We start from the raw sequence: 27867 nt of genomic DNA on the forward strand, positions 1-27867 counted from the left end.
GGGAGTCGGGTACTTCTGAGGCCGGAGAATCAGCTGGTGTCACTGACTCCAACAGTAAGGATTTGTGCTGTCCTAGCCTGCTGGACCATGTCCATAGTGCAGAACATGCCCAAAGGGAAGTCCCTGCACTGGCTCTAGTTTTTAAATGCCCATCACATAGATGTGTTTTCCAATTGTTGCCTCCTCCCTGAATGGCAAGGAGTCATGGAAATGAAACAGATCGGGACCCTGCTTTCAAGTACTACAAAGGTGATGTTAGGACCAAGTAAGTACAGGACATGTTTACAAAGCCTTAACAAGATGCTGTGCATGAGGCAAGCTTTTTAAGCCCAGGCTGATTTTAAAATCATCTTCCCACATGGGATTTTATCAGCAGCTGTCAGAGGCTAGAAGAATGTCATAAACGTGCTAGAGCTGCTTGTAGAGCATGACACACAAATCTTTGTATTTTGTGAGCACAAGAAACCTGGTGATTCGCATAGCTAAGCACATTAAGAGTGTTTAGATGCAGTCTTGCACTGTAAAATTTCACATTTTAGAAAGCATTGTCTTTGTGATATAAACACTACACTATGGCCCACATGGTTTATGATCTTTTTACATCTGGGGAATAAGCAAGAGGCTAACTCGGACAAGGTTCAAAAGTTTGAGGAGGTAGCTGTTAGTCTGTAACTGAAAAAAAATAAAAAATAAAGAACAGTCGTGCAGTACCTTAGAAACTAACAAAAATGTAGATGGTATGAGCTTTCGTGGGCACAACCCACTTCTTCATTGGTGGCATTGGACCTGTGATCCAATATACAAAGATTTACTATTGATGTTTCCAGTTTTTCAAGTGCTCAGCTAAACTGAGATTAGAATTTTTTAATGTACCCACCATCTCCCATTATGTTGAGCTCGTTTGAAAACCTAACCCTAAGAAGTCAAACATCGGTAGGAAGATTGTTAGGTCCTTAGGTTAACACTAGTATGTCCGTATTGTTGCAAATATTATGACTTAGATACCAGGACTAAAGCCAGAAAATGGGCTATAATTTTCGGTTATGACATAGCTTTCCTATGTTACCTTGGTCAAGAAACAACTTTGTGTGCCGCAGTTTCCCCAGCTGTAAAGAAAGGTATAATATCTCTAACTTTCCTTTCCTCTTAAGTGCAGGACTTTTAACTAATATTTGTAATAGTGCCTTGACATACAGGGATGGAAATCAGTGTAAATGCACAATATTAAATTTGGGAGTGCAGATAGACACTGGTTAGCACCACAAACAGCTTGTGCTCTTTGTTATGGACTAAATCTTGCTTTTTGTAGTAATAGTGCCAAACCTAACTCCCTTTTATTTTAACAGGTATCACATAGTTACAAAAATTGCTACAGCTCCTTTGTCAAAATATCCCTGGGAGCGGTGATGATTCAGATAATTATAGACTAGGTATATAGCAAGAATGGAAAAAAGAAGTTACAAAACACAGTTGCTTTTCTTGATATGCATAATCTGTATTAACTCTTTGATTTATTACTAAGTGAAAAAGCACCATACTTGATGTTAGAGCAGGTAATTGGAGTTGCTTTCTTCCTCTGCAGTCCTAAAATCAAGCCTGGCTTATAAGAGGTCATAAACTAAATATGCTAATATCTTCAAACAACCTATAATGTACATTTGTTCACATTACAAAACTTCTGTATGGTCTTGCACTCTTTTTAATCTGTAGTTACTAAAAAGACTAGTGATGCCAACTAGTACTGGTGTGTGCTAAACTAAAATACATAGTGAGGACATGCTCTACTCAGTATCTTTAGCCTGCATCTTTCATAACATAAGAAGGGCCATACTGGGTCAGACCAAAGGTCCATCTAGCCCAGTATCCTGTCTACCGACAGTGGCCAGTGCCAGGTGCCCCAGAGGGGGTGGACCGAAGACAATGATCGAGCAATTTGTCTCCTGCCATGCTCCTGCAGCCTTTGACAAACAGAGGCCAGGGACACCATTCCTTACCCCCTGGCTGATAGCCTTTTATGGATCTAACCTCCATGAATTTATCTAGCTCTTTTTTAAACTCTGTTATAGTCCTAGCCTTCACAGCCTCCTCTGGCAAGGAGTTCCATAGGTTGACTGTGCTGTGTGAAGAAGAACTTTCTTTTATTAGTTTTAAACCTGCTACCCATTAATTTAATTTGGTGTCCTCTAGTTCTTATATTATGGGAACAACTACATAACTTTTCTTTATTCACCCTCTCCATACCACTCATGATTTTATAGACCTCTATCATATCCCCCCCTCAGTCTCCTCTTTTCTAAACTGAAAAGTCCCAGTCTCTTTAGCCTTTCTTCATATGGAACCCGATCCAAAACTCTAAACATTTTAGTTGCTCTTTTCTGAACCTTTTCTAATGCCAAAATATCTTTTTTGAGGTGAGGAGACCACATCTGTACACAATATTCATAATGTGGTCGTACTATAGTTTTATATAGGGGCAGTAAGATATTCTCCATCTTATTTTCTATCCCTTTTTTAATAATTCCTAGCATCCTATTTGCTTTTTTGACTGCCGCTGCACACTGTGTGGATGTTTTCAAAGAACTATCCATAACAACTCCAAGATCTCTTTCCTGATTAGTTGTAGCTAAATTAGCTCCCATCATATTGTATGTATATAGTTGGGGTTATTTTTTCCAACGTGCATTACTTTATACTTATCCACATTACATTTCATTTGCCATTTTGTTGCCCAATCACTCAGGTTAGTGAGTTCTTTTTGAAGTTCTTCACAGTCTGCTTTGGTCTTGACTATGTTGAACAGTTTAGTATCAGCTGCAAACTTTGCCACCTCCCCGCTTATCCCTTTCTCTAGATCGTTTATGAATAAGTTGAATAGGATTGGTCCTAGGACTTACCCTTGGGGAACACCACTAGTTACATCTCTCAATTCTGAAAATTTACCATTTATTCCTACCCTTTGTTTCCTGTCTTTTAATCAGTTTTCAATCCATGAAAGGATCTTCCCTCTTATCCCATGACAATCTAATTTACACAAGAGCCTTTAGTGAGGGACCTTGTGAAAGGCTTTCTGGAAATCTAAGTACACCATATCTACAGGCAGTCCCCGAGTTACGCGGATCCGACTTATGTCGGATCCGCAGTTACGAACGGGGTTTGCTCCCGTCTCCCTGGTCTGCGGGAGATGGGGAGCAAAGCCTCTGAGGACGCCGGCAGCGGGACAGCCACAGTGCGCCTGGGCTGTCCGCTGCCCGCGTGCTCCGCGGCTTTGCTCCCCGTCTCCCACAGACCAGGGAGACGGGGAGCAAAGCCGTGGAGCACGCGGGCAGCGGACAGCCCAGATGCGCCGCGGCTATCCCGCTGCCGGCGTCCTCAGAGGCTTTGCTCCCCGTCTCCCTGGTCTGCTTGTCTCTAGCAGACCAGCAGACCAGGGAGACACGGAGTAAAGCCACGGAGGACCCGAGCGGCGGGACCGCGGTGCTTCTCGGTCCGCCGCCCGCGTCTCCCTGGTCTGGTGGGGGGGAGGGGCAGCTAGTACTCCCCCCCCCCCAGCAGACCCGGCTTTTCTCCGGATGCCTGTGATAGAGCAGCTGGGGTGCTGCCGGTTGGTCCCGCAGCGCCGCTCTGGGCGCTACTGGACCAACCCGGCAGCACCCCAGCTGCTCTGCCCCAAGCGTCCTGATTCAGCTGCTGCTGGTCAGTTTCAGCAGCGGCTGAATCAGGACGCCAGGGGCAGAGCAGCTGGGGTGCTGCTGGGTTGGTCCAGTAGCGCCGAGGAGCGGTGCTAGTGGAGCAACCCAGCAGCACCCCAGCTGCTCTGCCCCAGGCGCCCCCAAGTCAGCCGCTGCTGAAACTGACCAGCGCTGACTACATGAAGCCCGAGGCAGAGTTGCTCTGCCCCGGGCTTCCTGGAATCAGCCGCTGATCAGTTTCAGCAGCAGCTGACTTGGGGACGCCTGGGGTTCTTAAGTTGAATCTGTATGTAAGTCGGAACTGGCGTCCAGATTCAGCCTGTTGAAACTGATCAGAGGCTGATTCCAGGAAGCCGGGGGCAGAGCAACTCTGCCTCGGGCTTCCTGTAGTCAGCCGCTGGTCAGTTTCAGCAGCGGCTGAATCTGGATGCCAGTTCCGACTTACATACAGATTCAACTTAAGAACAAACCTACAGTCCCTATCTTGTACGTAACCCGGGGACTGCCTGTACTGGATTTCCCCTTGACCACATGTTTGTTAACCCCTTCAAAGAACTCTAATAGATTAGTAAGACATGATTTCCCTTTACAGAAACCATAATGACTTTTGCCCAACAAATTATGTTCTTCTACGTGCCTGACAATTTTATTCTTTACTATTGCTTCAACTAATTTGCTTGGTACTGACGTTAGACTTACTGGTCTGTAATTGCAAGGGTTGCCTCTAGAGCCCTTTTTAAATATTGGTGTTATTTTAGATGTCTTTGAGTCCTTGGGTACAGAAGCTGATTTAAAGGATAGGTTACAAACCACAGTTAATAGTTCCGCAATTTCACATTTGAGTTCTTTCAGAACTCTCAGGTGAATACCATCTGGTCCCAGTGATTTGTTACTGTTAAATTTTTCAATTTGTTCCAAAACCTCCTCTAATGACACTTCAATCCAGGACAATTCCTCAGATTCATCACCCACAAAGGACAATACACGTTTGGGAATCTCCCTTCCATCCTCAGCCATGAAGACTGAAGCAAAGAACTCATGTAGTCTCTGTGCAATGGCTTTATCATTCTTGATTGCTCCTTTTGTATCTCGATCACCCAGGAGCCCCACTGGGTTTTTAGCAGGTGTCCTGTTTCTAATGTACTTAAAAACATTTTGCTATTACTTTTTGAGTTTTTGGCTAGCTGTTCCTCAAAATCTTTTTTGGCTTTTCTTATTACATTTTTACACTTAATTTGGCAGTGTTTATGTTCCTTTCTATTAACCTCACTAGGATTGGACTTCCACTTTTTAAAAGATGCCTTTTATCTCTCACTGCTTCTTTGACATGATTGTTAAGCCACGGTGGCTCTTTTTTAGGTCTCTTACTATGTTTTTTAATTTGGGGTATACATTTAAGTTGGGGCTCTATTATGGTGTCTTTGAAAAGTTTCCATGCAGCTTGCAGGGATTTTACTCTAGTCACTGTACCTTTTAATTTCTGTTTAACTAACCTCCTCATTTTTGTGTAATTCCCCATTTTGAAATTAAATGCCAGAGTGTTGGACTGCTGAGGTGTTCTTCCCACCATAGGAATGTTAAATGTTATTATATTATGGTCGCTATTCCCAAGCGGTCATGTAATAGTTACCTCCTCGACCAGATCCTGCGCTCCACTCAGTACTAAATCGAGAATTGCCTCTCCCCTTGTGGGTTCCTGTACCAGCTGCTCCAAGAAGCAGTCATTTAAGGCATTGAGAAATTTTATCTCTGCATCTCGTCCCGAGGTGACATGTACCCAGTCAATATGGGGATAATTGAAATCCCCGTTATTGAGTTTTTTATTTTGATAGCCTCTCTAATCTTCCTTAGCATTTCAACGTCACTATCACTGTCCTGGTCAGGTGGTCGATAATATATCCCTACTGCTATATTCTTATTAGAGCATGGAATTACTGTCTATAGTGATTCTGTGGAACATGTTGATTAATTTAAGATTTTTACTTAATTTGATTCTACATTATCTTTGACATATAGTGCCACTCTGCCACCCACACAACCTATTCTGTCCTTCCGATATATTTTATATCTCGGTATGATTGTGTCCCACTGATTGCCCTCCTTCCACCAGGTTTCTGTGATGCCTATTATGTCAATCCCCTCCTTTAATATGAGGTACTCGAGTGAACCCATCTTATTATTTAGACTTCTAGCATTTGTGTAGAAGCACTTTTAAAAATTGCCACTGTTTATTTGTCTGTCCTTCCTGATGTATTATATTCTTGTATATGTGATTGTTTCTTGTCTGATCTGGCCCATATTTTATCATCTCCCCTCCTCTCTTTCTGAGTAAAACTTAGAGAATCTCCATCAATGGACTCTCCTCTAAGAGAAGTCCCCATCCGATCCACGAGCTCCTCCACACCAATCAGCTTTTTCCCATCTCTTAGTTTAAAAACTGCTCTACGATGTTTTTAAACTGTATAAATATTTGCCAAATATATACCCATGTATTTTTTAAACAAAAGATATTTAGAGGCAACTCTTTATATCACTGTATGTTTGGAAGTCACTTCTGTAAATATTCTGCCCTATATATGACATGAGATACTCTTTCATCTACTGTGTTTGCGTGAGCCTGCATTAGAATGTTGTTGGCCCGTTCTGTACGCAGACTGATTATGTCTCTTGTTTACACTAAACATGGATTGGTTGGAAGCCATCCAAAATTGCTTAGAGGGCATTTCAATCAGCTTAATCAACTGCACCTGCCTGCAGTCACCCAGTACTTTGGCACCAAGGAGCTTACTGTGTACAGCAGAGATCTGTTGCTGAGAAGTAAAGCCAGTGGAAAATTACAAGCCACCAAATAGCTACAGATTAGGCATCTTGGAGCTATGGACAGGTTAGGTACTGATACCAGTGTTCTACAATTAAAGACCTAAAGAGAAAACAAGAGTTGGAAAAAGACTTGGATGGATGGAGAATAGAGGCAAGCAGAGACTAAAGAGACAGGAGAAGGGAAGGGAGAAGAGATAATGCACATACTTTATAACCAAGGCTCTCAAGCACTTTACAAAACATAAATGTATTAACCCTAAACAGCCTTGGAAGGTACATAAATATTATTATAATCATTTTTAAATGAGTAAAATGAAGCACGGAGAAATAAAGTGATTTGCCCAAGATTGCTCAGGAATTAGTGCCAGAGATGAGAGTAGAATGTAGGAATCCTGACTCCACATTGTCAATCACTACATTAGCAGGAAGAAAGAGAGTAGGAGAGTAAGGGTACTTACACGGCACTGTAAAGCTATTCAGAATCCAAATCCCAGGGCATCTCTAAATTACATATGCAACAGGAAACCTACTTTCTTAGCGCTTGATCCTACACCATTCAAGTCAATGAGAATTTTTCCATTGACCTGAAGAAGAGCAGGATCAAGCTCTTACAGAATCCACACTTAACTTGGACCAGCACTATATATAAATTGTTTACAACATCACAATTCACCAAGTGGTAACTAAGTATGATGCTACAAGCATCAGACCGTAGCATCACTAAATAAGCCAGGTAATAAATAGGAGGCAAGATTTTAACTAATTTTTAAAATATTATTTAGTTATATGTACCTTTTCAGGATTTCTTTTCTGGTCATGGCTTACCATCAGGATGTGTAGTCAAATAAAAATCCTCTCAATCTCACCTCCTCCTGCATGGTTCACTTAGTGATGTTTTAGACTGATGCTTAGAGCATCATAATTGCTTACCATTTGGTGAATTGTGATGTTGGAAACAATGGATTGCAGCTTCATTGATCATCATAACTGAGGAGAAAAAAGTGGCTGGGAATATAAACGAAAAATTGTGTTTACCACATGCATTTTGTTAATTAAAATATTACTTTACTTCACCCAGGGCAGACTCTGGATAGCTCTACCCCAAACTCCCTGTTCTCATGAGTTGTAGTATTTAAAGGGTATGTCTACACTACAGAGTTTTGTCGGAAAAACGCTGTTTTTCCAATAAAACTTGAGGAACATCCAGACAGCAATTACGTTCTTTCAAGAAAATCGAAAGGACAGAGGAGTTATTCCGCCATTGGTAATACTCATTCTACAAGGAAGAAGCCTTTTTGCGAAAGAGGGAGTTCTTTCGGAAGAAGAGGAAAGAGAAAAAAGCACAGGTTCCCTGGTGGCCATTCCATCCATAGCAATCACAGGTTACAGGTGAGAGAGCATCCATTCAGTCTGGATGCTCTCTTTCGAAAAAGCAGATCACTTTTTCAGTGCACTTTTGCAGTGTGGATGCTCTCTTTCAGAAGAAGTTTTTTTGGAAGATCGCTTCCAAAAAAAGCTTCTTCCGAAAGAAGCCTGTGGTCTAGACGTAGCCTTTTAAATGACAGAAAAACATACCTTTATCTGGGGTGAAATGTTGAAATTTTAACCAAGCACAGCCACTCTCCAAAGAGATTTAGGTTAGGAAGTGAAGAATAACATTGAATTCATTTGAAACTTCATGGGTTATTATGGAAGCAATAGGTAATTGTTCATATTGGAATTTGGTGAAGACAAGCGGACTAGAGACACCTCTGGGATCCTTCATGGCTGCATGAAGTCAGGACCTTATTTTTACACCATATGCAAAAGATGGCACCATTACCAGAACAGTGTCCCCTAACTTCATGCTAGAACACTGGTTTAGTACTTACTCAGAAGAATGTGACCTCTTGAATCGCCAACATATCTTCCTACAGAAGCTGAGTGTTCCTTGGAAATCTTTCACCTTGCATTCTGATTCCCAAATCCACTTAAGTTTGTGAGAACTGATACAATTACAGCCAAAGGTGATATGGACGTGCTCTATTATTTTTTTTAATTTGCGTGAATAGACTCCGTGGCTGTGTCTAGATTGGCAAGTTTTTCCAGAAAATCATCAATGCTTTTCCGGAAAAACTATGCTGCTCCCATTCAGGCAAAAGTCTTTTTCCGAAAGACTTTTGCGCGAAAGGGCCAGTGTAGACAGCATAGTACAGCGAAAATGGCGATCGGGGCTTTTTTGCGGAAAACCGCATCTAGATTGGTTACAGACGCTTTTCCGCAAAAAGTGCTTTTGCGGAAAAGCATCCTGCCAATCTAGGCGCGCTTTTCCGAAAATGTTTTTAACGGAAAACTTTTCCGTTAAAACCATTTTTGGAAAATCATGCCAGTGTAGACGTAGCCCATGTGTATCTGTGAAGCTCATCTCTTCTTGCTATTCCATATTAATACATAAATCTAAAACCATTTCTGCCATCATTACCATTTACTGTTTTAACTATTGGAACAAGAAGAATACTTAGATTAGCTATGACAGACAGCCGGTTTTAAATATGCAGTGGTGGCTTAGCAACCTAAAGCTCTGAGAAAAAAAACAGAATGAACAATCCAAAGGTAATAAGATTCATGTAAATGATTTTCAATGTTGATTTTTAACTCATCCACAGAACATGGTACTTTTGCTGTGCTACAGTTATTTAACAGCCCTCGCTTGCAATTCTACTTCCTAGGCAGCAAAGTGCAAATCCTGACTCTTGAGTAGGGTAATCATCCTGCAAGTCCACTTAACTACAGTGGGATTTATGGGTGCTCTGTACCTCCTATGATCAGGCGCCACACTTACATTACTACAAAAGCTGAGGAGAAAAAGAGAGACCCAACAGGTCTGTAGATTCAACAAATAAATCTGGAGAGTGCTTACTAATTTTGTTAAACTATTCCTTTTGTAAAGGTGTTTTGAAATAGTCTTTTAAGTTTCTACAAGGAAACCACGTAAGTGTATATCTTTGCAATTAATTTCCTACAAATGTCACAAAACATTACTGATGAGATAGACAAAGATTTCTTTAAAATTTTCTCCTGCCTTTCCCTTAACTTTTTAACGTGGGGTTCTACTTTGAAAAGCAGGTCTGTTAAAATACCATTGGTGAGGACTTTATTATTATCTCTCAATGGCACTTCACATTTCCTCAGTTTAGAAGTAAAAAAGTAGACGTCAGTTTCATGCTGCCAGTCTGGAAAATTCACCTTGGGATCTGAGAGTCAAGATAAATTCTTTCTTTGTCATGCTCTATCACCAATGGTAAAGATTCTGTACAGACAAGCTGTCTTCAGTAAACTCTGTGCAACTTCATATAATGCCATTAATTGTACCTCTACTATCCTTTTGCTTTAACTGCATTTGCATAGATGGAATACATTGGAACTTAATAAACAATGCTGTTGATGATGCACAAGAAAGAATTGAATCTATTTCCATCTCCCAAAGTTGTGCTGGCTCTATGGGACTAGTAGAAATAAAAACCAACAAAGATGTGTTATCACCAAAGTCAGTAGATATGAGTGAGCTACTCTGTTGCATAAGGAGTTGTTTTCAAGGTGTTACATACTTTTTTTTTCTGCCAACATCGCTATTCTCATACCCCCGCCCCCTCTTAAAATACATTGTGTTATATGCAACTGTCATTCTCCAAATTGAGCATCTCTAGCACTGCAGCATTAGCTGACAGAAGGCCAAAGGCTATTGGCTCTAACAGCTCATTCCTTGTATGGAGATATGTGCTGGGACTGGAAGGACATGGGGCAGCCTGGTTCAGTTCGCCATCTCCTTTCCCTCACTGTCAGGCATCTAGAGTTTCTTCTTCGTGCAGTACTCCTCCAGTGAAGAATGGGCAGCTGAAACTATACCATGAGCTTATTGGGAGGAAGCCTGGCTGAATTCTTACTGCTTCACTACTGGAAAAGCTTTCAGATCCTGGATGTTACCTTATCCTGCACTGTGCTGCTGTGATGGTAGTGATACAGTTGCATTGTAAACCCAGACTTAGATTAGTATTTCCACATTCAGGTAAGCCGTGGTATGCCGGAGCAGCCTCGGTCTGTGGGGAGCTCTGGGCCCGCACAGAGAGAGGCTGCTGCCACCCCACGCTGCTGCCTCTGATACAGAGACAGCAGCACAGAGTGGCAAGGGGTTCCCCAGGAATGGGTCTAGGAGCATACTGGCTGCTGACCTTGCCTTCTGGGGAGCATTTTAGTAACCGTGTAACCAATAAGAATGGCTGTGCTTACTCAATTACTAAAACAAATTATTTCTAACATCCCTAATTTGACAGTGCACCACAGCTCTCTCAGTGTCCCTACTTTTGTCTGGAGACTTTGTCCTCACCATGTTCTGTACTGCCTTTGGCTCTTTGGTAAGGGTAGACAGAAAACTCACATCCCTGGCCTATGCTTCAGGACTTAGGAAAATTTCCCATCAGGCAGTCTTATCCCCACATGTATTTATCCATACATTCTGGGATAGTACATGATGCCTGTTGGATACTGTCAGGGAAGTCCTCTTCAGCCGCCCAGTGGCCCTTCCCCCTGTCAGCTACCCCATTTTCTTTGTTGCTGATGCATTCTCTTGCCAGTCTGGTGCTGAGGGGCTTTATTCATCCACACTGCTTTTAAAGCCACAATAGCAAATGTAAGCGGGGGAATGGTCCCGCTATTGTGGGGAACTTTCCTGGCTTATATACCCCCCCGGTGGAATGGACCAGCGAAAGGATCTGAGTCCCCGCTCCCACTTCCTTTACCCCACGGCTTCCCTGATCCTGAGGGCTCCCCCTCCACTCTCCAATTTAAAAAAATGAACACATGAAAAGGACAAATCACATTTCAGAACAGGAGGGAGATGCGGGCGGGGGGAGGAAGGAAGGTAAGTGTCTGTGAATTGATGATATTAGAGGTGGGGAGAGTGGGATGTTTGTGAGCTAATGGTATTAGAGGTGATAATTGGGGAAGCTATCTTGGTAATGGGTAAGATAGTTTGAGTGTTTGTTCATTCCTTTTTGGAGGGTGTCGAATTTTAACATGAATGACAGTTCAGAGGATTCTCTTTCAAGTGCAGATGTAAAAGGTCTTTGTAGCAGAATGCAGGTGGTTATGTCATTGAGAGAGTGTCCTTTCGGGTTAAAATGGCAAGAAACTGTTTTTTCTTTATTATCTTGTCTGATACCTGTTTTGTGGGCATTAATCCTTTGGCAAAGTGTCTGAGATGTTTGTCCAATGTACATAGCAGACGGACACTTTCGGCACATGATAGCACCTAATAAACCATCTTGATAGTCTTTAAAGTGCTACATAGTCCTGTCTTTTGTTCCCGCTATGATTAAGTTGTTTAAACAAATGTGTTGCAATGAAAGAAAAAAATGTTGTGTGTCTGAAAACTGTGCTGGGGGTACTGATAATTTTTTTAAAGGGGGATACTTTATAAAAAAAGGTTGAGAAACACTGTTCCAAACCATTCCAGTTGGCCTCCCTGTTTCCTTTCTCCTTTGGCAAGTTGGGCAGGTAGCAGTTTTGGTAAAAATATATCAGATGTGCACACAGTGCCCTCTCAACTCAACTCGTGCTCAATAATCCGGGCCTCAATTCTAAAGGAGTTGGCATTACTGAGGTGATCGATTCCCTCCATGTGTTGTTGTGGATAGTGCATGTGGGGCCTGCCCCAACCTGGAGGGGATGGGGGAAAATGCAGTACAAGCTCCCCACTTCCTCTCAGGGTCCGGCTCAGCCATGCGCCAGGTTCAGGGTCCTCCCCCATGGCGGGGGGGGAGGGCACAAATTTTTCTTTTGCCCCTGGGCACACAACATCCTCGTTACTCCTCTGATGCTGGGCGGGGGGGGGCGCTGGGCTGGGCTGCAGAGCGGGGGGAGGAGGTGCAGGGCGCTGGGCTACAGGAGGAGGGAGGTGCCGGGAACCCAGGGCTAGACTCAAGGGGAAGGAGGGGCAGGGAAACGGAGCTCAGCTGTGCTATGGGGGAGGTATGCAGGGAACCAGTGTGGGGCTCAGCTGAGCTAAGGTGGATGGGGGAAGGCATAGGGAACAGATGGGCAGCTCAGCTGGGCTGTGAAGGGCTGCAGGGAGCTGGTGCTGCACTCCCTTGGATTGTGGGGGATGGTTTTGGGAGAGGTGGATGAGAGTGCCGCAAGGCTCGGGGCAGCACCGCAGGGCCCCGGGCAGCGAAATTTTGCAGGGCCTCCCCTTTGACACAGCGCATGTGCCGTGGCGCCACGGTGCATGCGCGGGGCCTCGGGAAGTGCGGGGCCCAGGGCAGCCGTCCCGCTCGCCCTGCCCTAAATCCGCCGCTGGGTGGAGGGAACCAGTGGGGTGGGCAGCTCAGTAGAGTTGCAGGGGAGGGAGGTGCAAAGAAACCTAGTGTGGAGGCGGGGAACCAGGAGCCCTGAAATGACCTCCCTTGGTCCAAAAATATCCCTCATCTGGGACCAGTCAGGTTTGGGAAACCCTGGTCTAGACAGCTTTCTATCTTACAGTCCATTTATCCAATCCATATTCCCTCAACTTGCTGGCAAGAATATTGTGGGTGACCATATCAAAAGCTTTGCTAAAGCTGGCACTGGGGGCGTTGGGAGGACCAGAAACAACGTATTTGCATATTCATCATTTGCTTAATGAATATGCAAATGAATGTTACCGGCCCGCCAAAAGCTTGTAAATGGATTTACTGGTCCCCATGTCAAAAAGTTTGGGAACCCCTGGTTTAGGGTATCCAATAAAAGTGCCAAGAAAATATTTACACTACACTATGCCATTACACACTCTTAATATACCACATTTGTTTTAGAAAAATGTTAGCTTTTTTTTCCAGAGTCTTACACATTTGTATTGAACAAGTTCTGTTTTTTGCAACTGGTAAAACTAAATGCCTTGGTTTATTATGAGATCCACTTTAAAAGGAGCCTTTATGGAGCTTATATTGCATAAAATAGTCATCCACTCCATGAACTCTTTCTGCTATTTGAATCCAGAAGTGCAGAGTGAATTATATAAAACTCATACTTATTAAAGTATGACAACATCATATGCACCAGGCAACTTGAAGAATTTTCTTGGAAATCAGATAGATTAAATGTCTGCATCCAAATAGTTAGCACATTGCTAGAGGGAGATGATTGGCTCTGTCAGCATAAAGCAGCCTAATGCTACTCAGTAATTAGAGTGGGTGGCAAGTACCTTTTCCATTCCTTATTACACTGGGAGATGGCTGCCTTCTGCAGGAAAGCTGTGTTTGGAAGGTAAAACAAACAAAAAATCATTTTAATCCATTTATCTTAATAACAGAAGGAGAAATTTTGCTTGGGGAGAATTTTTTTTAATTATCTTTCACAGATCAACCTTGAGAAACAATATTTAAAAAATTAAACAATCTATTGTTTTATTGCAATGTTTTAGTTTCTTCTTTTTTATTTCTCTTCAAGAAATAGTTTGTTGGCTTTAATCCGGTGGCGGTGGCTGCGGTGTCAGTTTGAGGAGGGTTTTTTTATTTTATGTATTTTGTAATTGTATCAACAAATGAAATGGGAACAGTCCTGCATTGGCCTGAGAGATGGTTTGATCAGTAGATCTCAACTGGATTGCAAAATTGGCCCCCATGTTTCTAGCCCAATATTGAAATTTGATTTTGTTTGTTTTCCTTGAAGCTATGGTTCCTTCAGTAATGTGATTATGAGACTCTCAACCTTCACTTACTTTTTTTTAAGTTTCCCAAGCTTTTCTTTGGATGCAAAGAAAAGATTGAAATTTTGATATGTAAAGGCTCGGACACTGGAAGGTAAATTAAAAGATCCCCATATTTAATTTTGCAAAATCTTATTATTTTTAAGATCGTCTGAGTGTTTGGGCCTGACTCGTGATTTTTGAATGCTTGAAGTTAGTAATGCTGCTAGCTTGTGATTTTTCTGTCAATGCTACTAGTTTGTGCTGTGTTCATTATGAATACTGAGCACTGTGCCATACAAAAAGCAGAAAGAATACATAAATTATACTTTTGAATATATATTTTTAATTTTTAATGTTGCCTGTGTATGTGTACTTAATATCTATGCTATCTTTGGTGATATATGCCAAATTAATTTAAAATATATTATTGTATAGTGCAGTATTTTATTTTGGAGGACTATCGGAAGTAGCAAAATGGGTTCCTAGAAAGACTATTGGAGAAAACAATTGTTTGTTTGTTTTGGAGGTCATGCTACTAAAAACTAAAAGTCTTGGGGTTTGCAGGTAGAAGAATGTCGAGAATTTCTGGATGAGATGATCTAATAGGCATCTCTACTCTAACCTCTGATTCTTTGTCTTTTACCTCCTAGCTTTTCTATATTCTGTCAAAAAGTCACTCTCCTTGCAAAGATCTAAGCATTGTCATTTTTTCCTGTTAAAATGTTTTTCTTCTAGAAATTATCTGAAAAAGTCTCTTCCTTTGGATTTTAAAGTTCCATTTGTAGGGGAAGGTTTGGGGGTGGGGAGACAGGGGAGAAAAAGGGTAGTATATCAAAATCATGTTGCCCACGCAATATAGTATTTCAAAAAAAGTCTTACATTACAAATGTAACATGTATGTGTGTGCCTGATTAACCTAATGAGCTTAAAATCTTATTTATACATGACATCTGTCAAGGCAGAAGCAAGGTACACAAGCCCTCTTAATCCACTAATTCTAAGTCCAGCTGAGCTTTCTTGTGGTTTGTTTGCAACAGAAGAGCGCTTTAAAGGAAACAAAAGGGAAAAGGACAGTGTATAGCTCTTTTAAGAAAGGAGCTGGGAAGTCAGAAAAGTTGTAGGCAATTAACAAGATTATCTACAAAAAATGGGAGAATTCTTGATGAAATCTTGGGAGAAAAATTATGTGTGCCAGTGCAGAATGAAACAGTAAGTTTTATTGACTTCTATTCTTTACCAGATCATCTGGATATTTTTAACAGAAAATAAATCCAGGCAGAGATCCAAGATGGGCTGCACACCTTCCCACAGTGAAATTGTTAACCATGTCACAAAAAATGGAACTAATCTCTTGAATAAATCCAATGGTATCTTGCCTGTTGATCCTGGAGATGAAGAATTCTCAATTCCATTGCTGGTCAAAGGCTCCTCTTGTTATGATATTGACAAGTTCCCCTGGAGTGGGTCTCTGGGGACAGATCATCAGTTGGAAAAGGAGGAGAAAACATTAGAGCTGATCAAAAATGTTAACTTCTATTTGTCATCTGAGGAGCTCTCTCTTTCTGAGAGTCACGAGGAAGAGAAGAAAACTGAGAGGACAGCCACAGAGGCTGAAAGAGCCATGTCTGAACTGATTGAATCTCAGAAACATATAACAGAGGATATACAAATCAAAAAGCAAAGCTGCTATGAATCAGAAGCGACAGCTTTCACTTGGGATGATGAAAGCAATGCAAAGCAAACTCCAAAGAAAGGGAAGAGGCAAAAGAGCCATAAACTGATGAAGCAAGGTCGCCATTGCAAATCCAAAGAAAAATCTACTGCACCACCTATATGCAAGACTGAGAAAAAGGTGGATTTCCCAGATCTGCTTGTTAAAGCTCATCAAAATGCTTATGCCTATCTAAATCCCAACCTCTCAAAATATGAAACTATCCTATGTATGGCCAATCAGGCTACCCAAACTCAGCTGCTTTTACAGCAGATGGTGAGCTTCCTAGTGTTCCGCTTTGATGAAATCAACCAGCTCTTGGAGGAAATTGCCAGTGATGGGGAAGAGCTCCTCAAAGAGGTGGGAGGAAATCTGGCTTGGCCAGCTGGAAAAGGAGATCCAAAAGAACAGCCAGATCTGTTGCAGCAGTTATTGCAGTATACAGTCAACAAAATGCAGCTACTAAATGGAACAGTGGCTTCTCTTACCTCCAGTGCCCTGCAGGAGACATGGAGCTACTTACAGTCTGCAGCCAACAACTTGGAAGAAAAATGGAAAGCAAAACAAGGCTTTGATGAACGCCTGCTAAAGGCAATAAAATTGCTTGAAGCCTCGGCAGTGGTCTCCTCCCAGGCCCATGCGGATGATAGGACTCTGTATTCAGAAGATAGTGGCATTGGTGCAGACAACGAATCTCTCAAGGAGTTCAATTCCCTTGATAAAGTTGGAAGGCAAACATGCTGCGATTCTTGTGCACATGATCATCCGTCTCAAAAACACACCAGAGTACCAGGAGCATATCCGTGCAGTGGCACATTATTGTCTGTTACCACAAGATCCCATGACTGTGCACTTGAAAGACATTTTAAGGATATTTTTTACCCATCTGTACACAGCAAAGGAACAACTTCGCTCCCAGGGGAAACACCAGAAAATGTTTCCAACAAGCTCCCAGGTTCAAACGTGACCAAACATCCCTCTTTTAATTCCCTCCAGTCTGATGCTGTCCAGGAAGGGGAAGATTTCAAAGGCTGTGAATCAATAGATTCTCCTTCTGCCAATGAAGAGAGCACCCAAGAGGAGGATGACAATGACAATATAAGCCTGTCAGAAATGGGGAAGGAGGCCCTCCCTCGAAGGCCAATGTCTTCACCTACAATAACTGAAAAAACAAAGAGGCCAGCAACCAAAAGGATAGAAAATCCAGAGAATGCAGAGATGATCTTGAAGATGAAAGATGCAATCAGTGAAAAAATCAAGTTTGTCCCAGCAAAATGTGGACAAAAGGAATGGACAGAAGATGAAGATGGAAAAGCAGCCCTAGCAGCAAGACCCAGTACGGCAAGCGGTAGCCAGAAAACCTTAGTTAAGCAAAGAAGGTCCAGGTCAGAGGAGTCCCTCAGAAGCCGGGCAGAAGACCCAACCCTTCTAGAACTTCAAAGGACCCAAAAAGATCTCAACAAAAGATTGGAAACATTTTATATGCTTACTGGGGATAAAGAAACAGATAGCAAGCAGGAGATCCTGAAATCAAGGGCAGCAGCTTGCTTGCCGGACACTGAACATGTTACCCCCAGATCATCTACCGCCAAACTGAAAGCATCCCTCTCTAAAAACTTCAACATATTGCCTAATCAGGATAAGGCCCCTTTACATAAGTCCGAGCAACACACTGTCAGTCAGCCAGATGAGAGAAGGAGTAGGAAGCCTTTAAAAGCCACTGCATTCGCACAGGAGTTATCATACAGGAAAGAAAATGAGCATCCTGAGAGAGAGAAATTGAATAGTGGTGGTTGTGCCCCTCGGAAATCTGTCAAGAAACTTATTGAAACTTTCAGTCCTTCCAGTGGCCTGGTAAAACCTACAAATCTAAGAACTTTAGGACCAGTAAAATGCATCAGAAAGTTTGGACTTCCAGTGATTCCTCCCACCATTCCCCTTCAGAGAGCCCTGGCACCTTTAACTCACAAGCATCGTGTTTCACCAATAGGAGACATAAACCCTCCAGATACAAATGCATCCCCATGTAACTTTCCAACTGCCTTTCCACATGTTGCAGAATTAAACAAAAGTGACATCAGTGAGGAAACTGATGAAGACTTGGAAAACCTGCCACCACCACCTCCTGAAATGTTAATGGACAGTTATTTTTACTTATCTGAATGTGATGAAAATACAATAATGGAAGGAAACTCTTCAGATGTTGCCAAAACACCTGCTAAAACAGAGTTTCATGCTACAAAGAGAATGCACACTTCTCCAAAGATAAAAGCCTCTCTACATTCCATTGACTTATTATCAAGAAAAAATATCAACAGCCCCAACGTTTCTGTGGGTAAAGTTCTAAGAAACACTGGGGTGGACTCCAAATTTAGAAAATATTCATTGGAGCTGAATCCTACCAACGTGTTTATCCATAGCCAAGAGGGTAAATTAGCATCCCAAAGGGATTATGAAATGAAAGAGGCTGCAGATTTGTATAAGCAATCTCATAAAATAATACCTCTTCAAAATCCCAGTGGCATTTCAAAACAGAACAGAAATTTCTCAGAGCGTGAAGATTCTGGCACAAACTTAACTTCAGTGCAAAACCAAAAGCAAATTTCTCCTGATTCACACAGGAAAAATGATAAAAGCCCAGCTTTTGGCAAAAGAATCTCCCCAACAAGAACACCTTCTTGTTCTCCGCCCACCGAGAAACGACTCTCAAGTCCATCTGCATATCCCAGACACAGCTTGCAGGCTTTTAACCACATGCAGCCAAGTTTTCCTCCTCTGCAAAGGCAACCTAGTCCCCCAGCTCACCCCAGATCATCAAGCCCTCCAATGCAAAAGAAGCTGCCTTCTCCACCAACCCACCGAAAAATGCCTAGCCCTCCAGGGGGGCACAAACAAAGCCCACCAGCTCAAGGCAAGTTGTCAAGCCTGCCTGCTCAGTGCAGAGAGGCAAGTCCACCTCCATTCTGCACCACTCCTTCTCCACCAGCCTCTCCATCTCGGTTACACAAAGTTCTGCAAAACAGTCTGGATTCTGGTGATGAGCAACAGCCTCCTCCCTCAAAGATTGCCAGTAATGCACGCTCAATATTTTGCCCAGCAACTTCTTCTTTATTTGAAGCCAAGCCTCCATCACCTCCTAGCAGCTTCGCTACAGAAATCCCAGCAGGCCAGCCTGAAGTTTCAGCTTCTTCTCAGAAAACCAGTGCGCTGCTCAGGCCATGTGGGGATCAGCAGAGGAGAATGGCTATGAGTGCTGCCAATCCTCAGCCTTTCATAAAGAGAAGTTTCTCTGACCGCAGACCAGCAGTTTACCTGCGACTTCCCATGCCTGTCTCAGCTAGCAGTGAACCTCTACTTAACCAAGCAAGGTGAGAAACATTCTACTTTAAGTCAAGCACTTTGTGTTGTATTTTGTGCTTTTGAGGGGAACTTAGTAAAGTGAAAAGACATCTTTTTGAGACCTGTACTGTTTATCTGCACAATAGCAGTGCAAGTATCCACTATCCCCACTAATACTGCTATAATCAACACCTAAATAGATCATCTGTCAGGATGGAGAAGCTAGGTCACTCTCCATAGCTTGTTCAAGCTTTGTCCTGTCTGCTGAGACTGCCAAGCAGGGTAATAATTAATGTCAATAATTAATGCAGGGCTCTTCCCATTTGGAAGGGTATTGTAAACCACCAGCTTCAATTCACAAAAGATGTGAAATAATCCTCCGATGGTACCAGCTTTCAATTCCTAATTACTGAGGGTGGATTTAAATTAGTAACCTAGATATGAAAGGCTATCCAGCCAGTTTCCCCAACAGTCCCTGGTCATTAGCAGGCAGGATTGAACGTGGGACCTGTGAAGCTTAGTGCATGAGCTGCTATTGCATGAGTTAAAAGCCACATACCCCTGAGCTAGGGCTGTAGGACAGACTTGTTCATTTCTCTCTAAAGGTATGTCTACACTACAAGAGTATTTTGGAATAAGTTATTTCAGACTAATAGCTTCTGAAATAACTATTTTGAAACAGCACATCCACACTACAGGGAAACTAGTCCGAGGCAGGCTCCCCTAATGTGGACATGCTACCTCGATTTAGAGCCCCAGGAAGCACTGGGGACTAATTACTTTGAATGGCCCTGGGGAGGAGCTATTTCAAAATAGCAACAGTGGAGCATCCATAGTGCTGCTATTTTGAAATGACAATTTTGAAATCAGCGTTATTCCTCGTGAAATGAGGGTTTATTATTCTGGAATAAGATGCCCATTATTTCAAGATTTCAAAATAATGGGCTTCATGCTCACCTTGCTATTTTGAAATAACACTGTAGTGTAGATGTGCCCTAAGTGGTTTTAGGTCCACTAGATCGGAACAGAATACCACACTCAGGTGATTTGCAGTTAGGGATCTCTTGTATTATAACGCTCTATTTATAAAATTGTTACTTGAAAACTTGACTTAGTTTGTAGATCTAAGTTTTCAAAACTGCCCACTAATTATGAGTGACACAGTTGATGGGTGCACAATTTGAGCCTGACTTTCAAAGGCACAACGCACCTGTGGCTACCATGGATGTGGAGCTCTGATTGCTCAGCACTACCAAAAAGGTAACATGAGGGACATGCAATGATTGAGTCACCAATGATCAGGGGTCACTTCGAAAAATGTCCTTACTTTTTAATGCATTTAACCACAAAGTGGATATACCTCTATATGAAATCACCAGAGGAGCTATGACACTAAATATAGTTTTTAATCATGTAAGTATAGCATGTAAGTGCAAAATGTTGTTGTTTTGGATTTTCCCGTCTTAATGCTTAACAAGCTTAATGGTACTAAGATACACTAGAGAATTAAGAGCCTCTCATGCAAGTTGTGTTCTACTCATGCAAGCAATCCTGCAGAAGTTAGTTGGATTGCTTTTGTGAATAAACATTTGCAAGACCAGTTTTGCATTTTGTGTGTATGTGTGTGTCATCACCACAGAAATGAGATAGACCTGGATTTAGTTGCCAATCCCAGAGAAACAGAAGAGATCCCAACTTCTCTTCTATACTGTGAATGATAGATTATCATTACCAACATAAAACAAAGACAAATGACAAATCAGCAATTGGTAATGATTTAGCATCCATTACTCTGTTTTGTTATACATTATACTCTGTGACATTCTAAGCAAATTTTATTTCCTAAAGGATACATTTTTATGTACAGTGTAAAATCAGTATTATCTATTCCAGTGTCTGTTAACTGAAATGAATGTTTTCAAAAAAGACTTTGTCAAACCTCATGAAAAGGAAATGCTGACAGTTTTATAGATGAATTTTTTAAACGGCCTATTATAAATTGTTTGTTAATTTCCATTTCAGCAATGTATATTATCTATGTGTTGCAGTTTGTCACAGCACAAACGGTAATATGAAAAGGCACTACAATAAACCATAAAAAATCATCCTTTTCATGAAATATTTTAGATTTTGTGACTCTTCAAGATATTTATCAAATTCTTTAGTCATTTGGGGGGGAATGAAATGTGCATTAAGCCAAAATCAGTTCTCCTTTTACACTGATGCATATCCAGAGTAATTCCATTGAGTTACTACTGATATATACCTGCGTGTGTGAAAAATTCAGCCCATTGGAGCCAAGATGCAATGCCATGTTGTCTTTTTTTTCTAGCTTTAAAATGTATTGCTCAACCCAAGCTTTGTAGACACTGCTTTGCATTTCATAATGTACATATCAGAGCCCTAACAGCATGTATAGTGACAGACAGATGCCAGATATTTTAGGAATCTTCCCAATGAATATTACACAAACCCTGCAAATACTCAGTGTCACTTCCTAGACTCAGGATGACCAGATGTCCCAATCTTATAGGGACAGTCCCATTATTCAGGGCTTTTTCTTACATAGGTGCCTATTACCTCACACTCCCTGTCCCAATTTTTCACACTTGATATCTGGTCATCCAATAGAGAACCAGCATTCATGCTGTGTAAGTCTAGGGTATTAAAATACAATGGGTTCGACTGACCAGAGCCTCAGCATGCTGAAGCACTGATACTAACGTTTTCATTTACAGTACACTCTGATTCATCACTCCCCTCAGAACTCATTAGCCATACAAGGCTGCCTTAGCTTCTCATTTCATTCCCCGATAGAAGAAAACATTCAGAATGCTTAACCCTTCAAATGTTAGTATCTCCTTGCGCCTTATTCTGCATCCCAACATCCTCAAGTTCTGGGGGAGTTCATATTCCAGGTCCAGCTGAGGGTAAAAATCTCTTTTAACCCTCTCCTTTGCATTCCTTCCACCTTCTCTCCTCACCAAGCCTAACATAGGCCCTTCCACACCCCAGCCACTCTCTCCCTGCATGAGAACCAGCAGTGGCCTCTTCCCAGCAGCTTGGCTTGTTTTCACTGCCAGCCAGACTGCCTCCCTGCATGGACCTGCTCTGGGGTGTTACCAGATTTGCCCAATACTCTGGGGTATGCTCATTTATCAGGGTTACCCTTATGGGACTGGGGGAAGGTTAACAGTTCTATCAGTGTGCTGTTGGTGCTTACTTGGGCTCTCATATGGAGCTGAATTCTCCCTGCTGCCAATTGCCCCTCCCACTGGAGCTCTCCTGCAGGAACTAGGTTCCTCAGGATGGGGTTCTTACCACCTTGGCAACACACACAGACACTCACCCACTAACAGAGCACGTCTGAGAGGACTGGGTACTCAGCACTCACAAGCTGACCCCCTCATATGTCCCTGGACTCAGCTGGCTGGGTTTCACAGCAATGCCACACGGCACCCTCATGTGCCTTTGGACTCCGTGGGCTGGATTAAACAGCACTTTAAGCTGCCATCCTCATAAGCCCCCAGGTTCAGCACCCCCTATCCCCACTTTCACACCACAGTCATTCACTGGTAAACCACATGATGAGCAAACCCCACAGGATTTTAGGCACTACAGGGATCTTTTGCTTGGGTACAAGAAGCGTTGTTGCAGAGCGAATGGGGAAGCCAAAACAACACCCCTTAAGGAAGAGTGAGCAAAAGAGAAAGAGAGAGAAGCAACCAGTTTAACAATGAAAGTGATTTATTTCTGAGTAGTGAATAGATATCAAACAGTTACAATATTAAATCTAAATTGAAACTGATTACAAACGTTAGGTAACCATATAACAGTTTACACGGGGCAGGGTCAGGAAGCTATGCTTAGAGAGATAGTTGAGAGAGAGAAAGAGAGAGAGAGAGAGACCTCACCACTCCACGGAGCTTGCACTGATCGGGGTTCCCAGATGATGATGGTAGCCGGGGGTCCAGAGGGCAGGAGAAAAGCAGGACAGAGCCCCCAGCACGATCAGACAGGAGATGAAGAAGTCTCAATGGAACTGATGCAGTTTAAGTCCAGGTATCAGAACAGTTTTCTTGGGGCAAGGATAGGAGTTTTTATAGGGATAGTTCAAAGAGGAGAGACAATAGAGACTGATCACCCCTGGTTATGGGTGATGTTCCTTGAACGAGCTCACAATGCAACTAGGCAGTTTCAGTATTTTAGATGTCAATAGGATCGTTACTAGAATTGGTCTGATAATGACTAATTTGGGTGTGAGCAGGCCTAGGTTCATTAGCATCTGGAGCAGGGATTTCCCATCAGGCAGTACTTCTCTGCTTTCGGTGTCCCATAGTTCACTGCGGTTCCTGCCTTGGAAGAGCTGCTCTCCATTCTGTATGCTAATGAGATGTCCCTCTGTTCTATCTTTAATGCAAATGAGGCTGGGGTGTTTCCTTAATTATATCACCCTTGTCTGAAGCAGTTTAGGTGTGTCTTCCCCGGCCTTTTCATTGCTTTGTCTTTGATTCTTGCAGAGGCCTGAGGGAGGGGAATGGTTTTCCATGAATGTCACTCCCTGGCTCCCCAAGAGCACAAGGGTGACAGGTGACCATGTTCTGGTTTCCCAAGAATCACAGAGCTGGTGGGTAACAGGGGTCTGCCAGTTCCTCACCACACTGGGATAGCCTCCTGATGTGCACAGCTACCTCTGGTGATGGCTGCCAGCCAGTGAGAACAGACAGGAAATGGCAGCAGAGGGAACCAGGACACATCAGGAGTGCAGACCAGAACAGGGATTACTGTCCAGGGGAGCGTGAAGCCAGCTAAGGCTCACAGTAAGAGTACTCCTAACCAGGCCTGCCTACTAGCAAGTAGGAACTCTTGTCTTTTCCAGGACCACATCCCCTACTAGCTCATTATTAGCCAGAAGAAACTGACTGCACTCAATTTAGGAAACTGATCCAACCTCAGCTGTTTTACAAGGGTTCAGGGTTAATCATTCAACCATTAGACATTTCAGAGGATATATAACATTCCCATATTCCAAAGCCTTTGGGCGGCTACATCTAGGCTACGTCTACACTGGCATGATTTTCCGCAAGAACAAAGTTTTCCGTTAAAAGCATTTTTGGAAAAGCGCGTCTAGATTGGCAGGACGCTTTTCCGCAAAAGCACTTTTTGCGGAAAAGTGTCCGTGGCCAATCTAGACGTGCTTTTCCGCAAAAAAGCCCCGATCGCCATTTTCGCGATCGGGGCTTTTTTGCGGAAAACAATACTGTGCTGTTTACACTGGCCCTCTTGCGCAAATGATTTGCGCAAGAGGGCTTTTGCCCAAACGGGAGCAGCTCAGCATGAGATCGTCAGTGTTCTTGCAGAAATTCAAGTGGCCAGTATAGACAGCTGGCAAGTTTTTCCGCAAAAGCAGATGATTTTGCAGAAAAACTTGCCAGTCTAGACACAGCCCTAGGGAAACAACAAGTCACAAAAATATTCCTTCTGTCCCTCCCCCAGAACAATGTGGTATTTTCTCCCCAGAATTACGTTGTCCTGATACCCAGACAGATAGTAAAGTGCTGGACCAGCAACAGGTTTAACATGTGAAATCTTGAGACCCTACAGAGACAGAAACGGGGGGATCTGTGCACTGTCAGAAAGGAGAGAGCCTCAGGTTTCCAATAGTCTCTCAGAGCCCATAGGACATTAAAATCAAAATGGTATCATGTTGCAAGAAGATATTTTACGTTATTAGGGTCACTAATTGGTTAGGCTATGTCTACACTACAAAGATAAATCGGAAATTGCAAATTGCGTATCTTTTTCGATTTACTTCTGAAAGAGGCTTTTCTGAAATTTGGCCTATCTACATGGGGCAAATTTCAGGGAAAAAACCCTCTTTCAGAACATCCCTTCTTCCTCATAAAAGGGGATTTACAGGGATGTCGAAAAAACGTGTCTGCTTTTCTGACTTTTTTTTTTTTTTTCGGAAAAGTGGACAGGTTCCTTGGACGCAGCAGAGCTTTTCCGGGGTACCTCCGGCATCCCAGAAAAGCTCTGCAGTCTAGACATAGCCTTAGGGAAGAAGGGAAGAGAGATGGAGGTGGATCCACAAGATTTCTCTCCTATGAAGTGGTTCACACAAAAGCATTGGAGAGTAAATGATCTAGCCCATTGCATCTTTTGGGATTTTTCCTTCCATTTCCTCACACATTGATAGCTGTACTTTTGCTGAGAAACAGACGGCTACAGTTAAGCTGTCAGGCTTGATACAAGGCAAAAGTAAATACAGACAACCATATGGGACCCTGTGATTGATTCTGTGTGATGACCCAGCAATTCATCCCAGCAGTCCAATTTCCCTCTTCAGCAGCAGGACCAGAGGGAGAAGTAACTTTCATCCCATTCTGCTAGTAGTATAGACAAGGGTGAATGTAGCTTACCCACTTCTAATTTGGGGAATATGAAGTTTAGTGTGCATTAGCTTATCCACTTTATAAACCTGCCATTTAAAAATCTGCAGACTATCAAGATATAAGATCTTAAACATGTCACTAGCTTATTAGAGCTACACCTATTAGAGCTACAGCTAGAGCTTAGCACAACTACTGTTACTTTATAAGTAGCAAGAGTCTTGGGTTTAGGTTTCAGAATCCAAGCCATGGCAACTAGATGCTATTTGGACAGGTTGTGGGTGGGTGTGCAGAGCTACTTTGCTCTTTTCTGAGCCTGGCCTTTAGGTAACTATCAGTGCTGATGGGCACGTTTTCAAGACATACCTCACATGCTGCTTTGCCCAGGCAAATCCTGTTAATCCATAACAGGATTTGTCTGCCTGTGTGTGTAGTAAAAAATAGCATTTCAGTGGTACTATTGCTCTCAAATTAAAGCCCTCCCCCATGGGTACAGCTGATATGGAAGGAAGCTTAAAATAAAAGCTGTTCAGATTTCATTTCATTCAGAGAAAAGAAGAGGAATTGGTTCAGTGACATAGGATCAAAATCAAAACTTTGGATATGAACCCACTCAGATTTTGAGGAACTTTGGATCTGGATGAGAAATTCATGCATAAAAAAAAATTAATGGAGATTGCCTATCTCCTAGAACTGGAAGGGACCTTGAAAGGTCATCAAGTCCAGTCCCCTGCCTTCACAACAGGACCAAGTACCATCCCTGACAAATTTTTGCCCCAAATGGCCTCTGCAATGATTGAACACTCAACCCTGGGTTTAGCATGCCAAATGCTCAAACCACTGAGCTAGCCTTCCCCCCCTTTAAATAGCTGGCTAAATCTATTCATCCAATACCAATCTAGCACTAGTTCCACCACAACAGAGAGGCAGGACAATCCAGTGGTTAGATTATTAGTTTAGGGCCCAGGAGTCCTGCATTTAAGTCCCTGCTCCACTGCAGATCTCATGTATGAGCCTGGGTACATCACAGCCTCCCTCTGTAAAATCAAGATAGTATTTCCAGTTATGTTGCGTTTAAACACCATAAAGGATTATGAGTCACTCAGTTACCATAATAATGGGGAAGAAGGGAACCCTATAAGTAAGTACCTTAGCATAAGATAGATACAAACTTCCCTTTGGGATAGGGATCTCTGCTTTTAGCTCAGACCCTTCCCTCTTTGTAAGTGAAACTATTTGCCCATCTGTAAATTCAAACACATCACAATAGCTTCCATGCTATCAAATGGCTCAATCAATGTTTGGCTCTCAGTTTCAGGGACAGGAGATTACAGTGCACTTGGCATCAGGAAACAGGGACCAGAAAGGAAAAAAACTGTACTGTACTAAACAGCTGAATGCCTTCCTGCGTTTCATTGTAATGGGCTAACATGCTCTCCTTAGCATTTTTTAAAAGGTCATGATTCATTAGCTTCTTATCTTAATCTTCTTTTCTATCTGCAGCATGGAGTGCCCTAGAAAGGAGTGGGATTCCTGGAACAGCACATGCTCCTCTGCGTTCAAGGGATCTGGCAGGTCTGCTTCACACCCTGAACTCTATATTGTGGGCCAGGGGCTCCACAGGGAGTGACAATACAATCTGCTTGGAAGATGGACAGTGTTGCTCAAGGCAGAGGACCTGCATGTGATCAAGTATCTTAGTCCCAGGCTCCAAAGAATTGCTTCAGGCCATATCTAAAAGAACAGGTACAATATTATTGCACCTACCCACCCAAATTGGTCATGATTTCCTAATTAATTATCAGTAGGGTTCTTGCCACCTGCTTCTCTCTTTCATGTTTTTTTTTTAATGATTTTACTAAAAGATTTACATTTAGTGCCAGAAACAATAAAATATTGGAAAATCACAAGTCAGATCAGTACTATTTTATAAAGACAGGGTTCTGCTCCCAAATGTTTTGTTGCACTAATGGTCTCAAAGGTGCAAAATTAAAATTAGGTAATATAACATTTATTCAGATGGGTTTGAAGCTTCTGTTTAAAACAAACCCACAATCCTGCATTTTCCTGCTAAAGATGAAATCCTAACACCACTGGACTCAATAGCAAAACTCCCATTTATTTTAGTGAAGCCAGGACTTGCCCCAGTATGTTTTACAGATATGCGGGAAATAAAATCAAGTCCAATTAATAACAAATAACATTGATTTTTTA

The 27867-nt window shown here is 42.5% G+C and overlaps 2 protein-coding genes across 5 annotated transcripts in view; one reads left to right on the forward strand and one right to left on the reverse strand.

Annotated features, from left to right (window-relative positions):
* Positions 1-27420, forward strand: PCARE (photoreceptor cilium actin regulator). The gene is made up of 3 exons (XM_006115705.5): positions 1-265; positions 15452-19290; positions 27157-27420. Exons 2-3 carry the CDS (start codon positions 15500-15502, stop codon positions 27281-27283), a joined length of 3918 nt encoding a protein of 1305 aa, XP_006115767.5. The 5' UTR covers positions 1-265; positions 15452-15499; the 3' UTR covers positions 27284-27420.
* CLIP4 (CAP-Gly domain containing linker protein family member 4) overlaps positions 1-27867 on the reverse strand; it is a 111577-nt gene that overhangs the window by 72522 nt on the left and 11188 nt on the right. Inside the window, exon 1 of one of the 4 annotated variants that reach the window (XM_014569787.4) lies at positions 7302-7388. The exons of 1 other annotated variant lie outside the window; for it this stretch is intronic. The gene's annotated coding sequence lies outside the window, so the exon portion shown is untranslated. Of the gene's footprint in view, positions 1-1066; positions 1092-7301; positions 7389-27867 lie in introns of those variants that run through there. 2 more of the 4 variants (XM_025180990.3, XM_025180989.3) reach the window with 2 other exon arrangements.

Source organism: Pelodiscus sinensis, chromosome 3 (assembly GCF_052426305.1).
Source record: "Pelodiscus sinensis isolate ZL-2025 chromosome 3, ASM5242630v1, whole genome shotgun sequence".
Classification (NCBI taxonomy): domain Eukaryota; kingdom Metazoa; phylum Chordata; order Testudines; family Trionychidae; genus Pelodiscus; species Pelodiscus sinensis.